This window comes from Palaemon carinicauda, chromosome 25, assembly GCF_036898095.1.
Source record: "Palaemon carinicauda isolate YSFRI2023 chromosome 25, ASM3689809v2, whole genome shotgun sequence".
Lineage (NCBI taxonomy): Eukaryota > Metazoa > Arthropoda > Malacostraca > Decapoda > Palaemonidae > Palaemon > Palaemon carinicauda.
This window is the reverse complement of record NC_090749.1, coordinates 25,352,605-25,354,824: the sequence shown is the minus strand read 5'-3', so window position 1 is coordinate 25,354,824 and position 2,220 is coordinate 25,352,605. Positions and strand designations below refer to the sequence as shown.

The 2,220-nt window shown below is 35.1% G+C and overlaps 1 protein-coding gene across 1 annotated transcript; it reads left to right on the top strand.

Moving 5' to 3' along the window:
* The first annotated feature begins 279 nt into the window (after nucleotides 1-279).
* Nucleotides 280-1,432, top strand: LOC137618943 (protein FAM200A-like). Its single transcript, XM_068349147.1, has 3 exons — nucleotides 280-508; nucleotides 984-1,174; nucleotides 1,277-1,432. The coding sequence occupies exons 1-3, from the start codon at nucleotides 280-282 to the stop codon at nucleotides 1,430-1,432; spliced, it is 576 nt and encodes a 191-aa protein (XP_068205248.1).
* The last annotated feature ends 788 nt before the right edge of the window (nucleotides 1,433-2,220 follow it).

Sequence of the window (2,220 nt, the reverse complement as noted above, 5' to 3'; positions counted from 1 at the left end):
TGTTTTATTTGTAGTAAAGCTTTGACAAATGATTCTATGAAACCAGCAAAGATGAGGCAACATTTGCAAAATGTTCATCCTCATCACATGGACAAGAACAAAAACTTTTTTGAACGCCATAGGAATGCTTGCAAAAGATAAGGCTTGTTTCAACAGAAGATTTTAAAGAGAAAAACCATAAAATCACTGAAGCTTCCTATGTCGTAGCACTTCAAATATCAAAGCAGAAAAAAAAAACCATACAATTGGGAAAATTTGATCAAGCCTTCCGCTCTCAAAATGGTGGGAATTGTGTTGGGAAATGAAATGAAGAAAAATATTGCACAGGTTCCATTATCAAACAGTACTGTTCAAAGGAGCATAAGTGATATGGCCACTGACATCAAGGATCAAGTTGTGCAGGAGATCAAGTCTTCAACATTTGGCTTATTTTCAATTCAGCTTGATGAATCAACTGATGTGGCATCATGTTCCCAGTTGATGGTGTTTGCAAGGTATGTTCACTCAGGTTCATTTAAAGAGGAGTTTCTCTTTTGTTCTCTTGAACTAACTACCAACACCTCTGATATTTTGAAGAAGGTTTCATCTTTTTTTTTTTTTTTTGAATAAGAAAATATTTCGTGGGATAATATCAGTGGGTGTTGTACAGATGGAGCACCAGCTATGTTAGGGACAAAATCAGGATTCCAAGTATGTGTGAAGAGCTCCAAAAGTGAAAGGCATTCATTGTATGATCCATTGTCAGGCACTAGCCTCAAAAACACTTCCCGCTTCGCTAGAGAAGGTTTTGGATCAAACAATTAAAATTGTAAATTTCCTCAAAGGAGGGGCACTCAACTCACGACTTTTCAAGCAGTTATGTACTGATATGGATGCAACATATCATTCGCTTCTTTTTCACACACATGTTCGTTGGCTGTCAAGAGGAAATGTAACTGGGCGAGTATTTGAGTTTAGAGATGAGCTCAAATTGTTTTTTGAAGTGCAAGGTAAAACAGAATTTCCTTCCTGGCTAAGTGATGAGGAATGGATCATGCGTCTTGCCTATGTGGTTGATATATTTGAGCAACTGAATAAACTGATTCTTCAGATGCAAGGAAGGAATACAAACATTATAAAATTCATAGATGCCTTGAGAGCTTTCATAACCAAGCTTGAAAATTGGAAGAGAAGGGTAAATGCAGAAAATGTTACAATGTTAGTTTTGTCATCCATTCTTGATGTTTGTAGTAAAGACAAGGTGCTTCCACAATTTGAAAAAAAATAAATTTTTCAGCATTTGACAGCACGGGAAAATGAATTCAAACGATATTTTCCCGAACTTAGTGATGATGAATCGGATTTAGTCAGAAAGCCATTCAAACTGTCAGTTGAAAAAGTTCCTGAGGATTGTCAAGATGAAATTTTGCATTTAAAAACTGATCGGGTGTAAGAGATATGTTCGATGAGAAATCATTAACAGAATTTTGTCCTCTGATGTGCGATTCCTACCCAAAAGTGGCAGAAATGGCTATCCGTGTATTGCTTCCGTTTGTATCCACATATCTTTGTAAGTCTGGCTTTTCAACTCTGTTACAAATTAAAATAAAGCAGCGCAGTAGATTACAGGTAGAAAATGACCTGCAAAGTGCCCTTTCAAGCACTCATCCGCGTATCCCAAAACTGGCTTAGAAAAAACAATCACAGGTTTCGTCAATCGTTTAACTGTAATCTTCTGAATAAAAATAATTACAGATTTATAATATCTTGTTACCCTATCGAACTTTTTGTTTACTGAAGAAAATAATTACAGATTTATATCTTCTTACCCTATCGAACTTTTTGTTTATTGCATTAGCTTTAGTTTGGCCTGTTAAGTAGTTCTTATAAATTTAAAAAAAAAAAATTTTTACTTTTATTCAAGTTTTATATATCCATCGATATTTTCAATTTACATATAATTTGTAGCATTCCATTATAAAAATAGTCCATGTAAAGAAGTAAATGTATGATATCTTTTTAAAGAAAATAAAAGGATTTTTAGTAATATTTGAATATTATTTACAGTACTTTTAGAGACAGACAATCTTGGATAAGACGGCAGGTGTGTGTAAGGGGTGGGGGGGGGGGGAATGACACCATTACAAATGGTGAAAGGGGTGCATGGGCCAAGAAGGTTGAGAACCCCTGTTCTAGATTATTAGATGTTGAGAAATGTGAACCCAGTCCACGAGTATTTCC

Excerpts from the sequence above, each read along its gene's own strand:
- LOC137618943 (XM_068349147.1), top strand. The coding sequence starts at position 280 with ATGGTGGGAATTGTGTTGGGAAATGAAATGAAGAAAAATATTGCACAG. Across the intron at positions 509-983 it reads TGCAAGGTATGTTCACTCAG|TGCAAGGTAAAACAGAATTT; the intron begins GTTCATTTAAAG and ends TGTTTTTTGAAG. Across the intron at positions 1,175-1,276 it reads TTGAAAATTGGAAGAGAAGG|CATTTGACAGCACGGGAAAA; the intron begins GTAAATGCAGAA and ends TAAATTTTTCAG.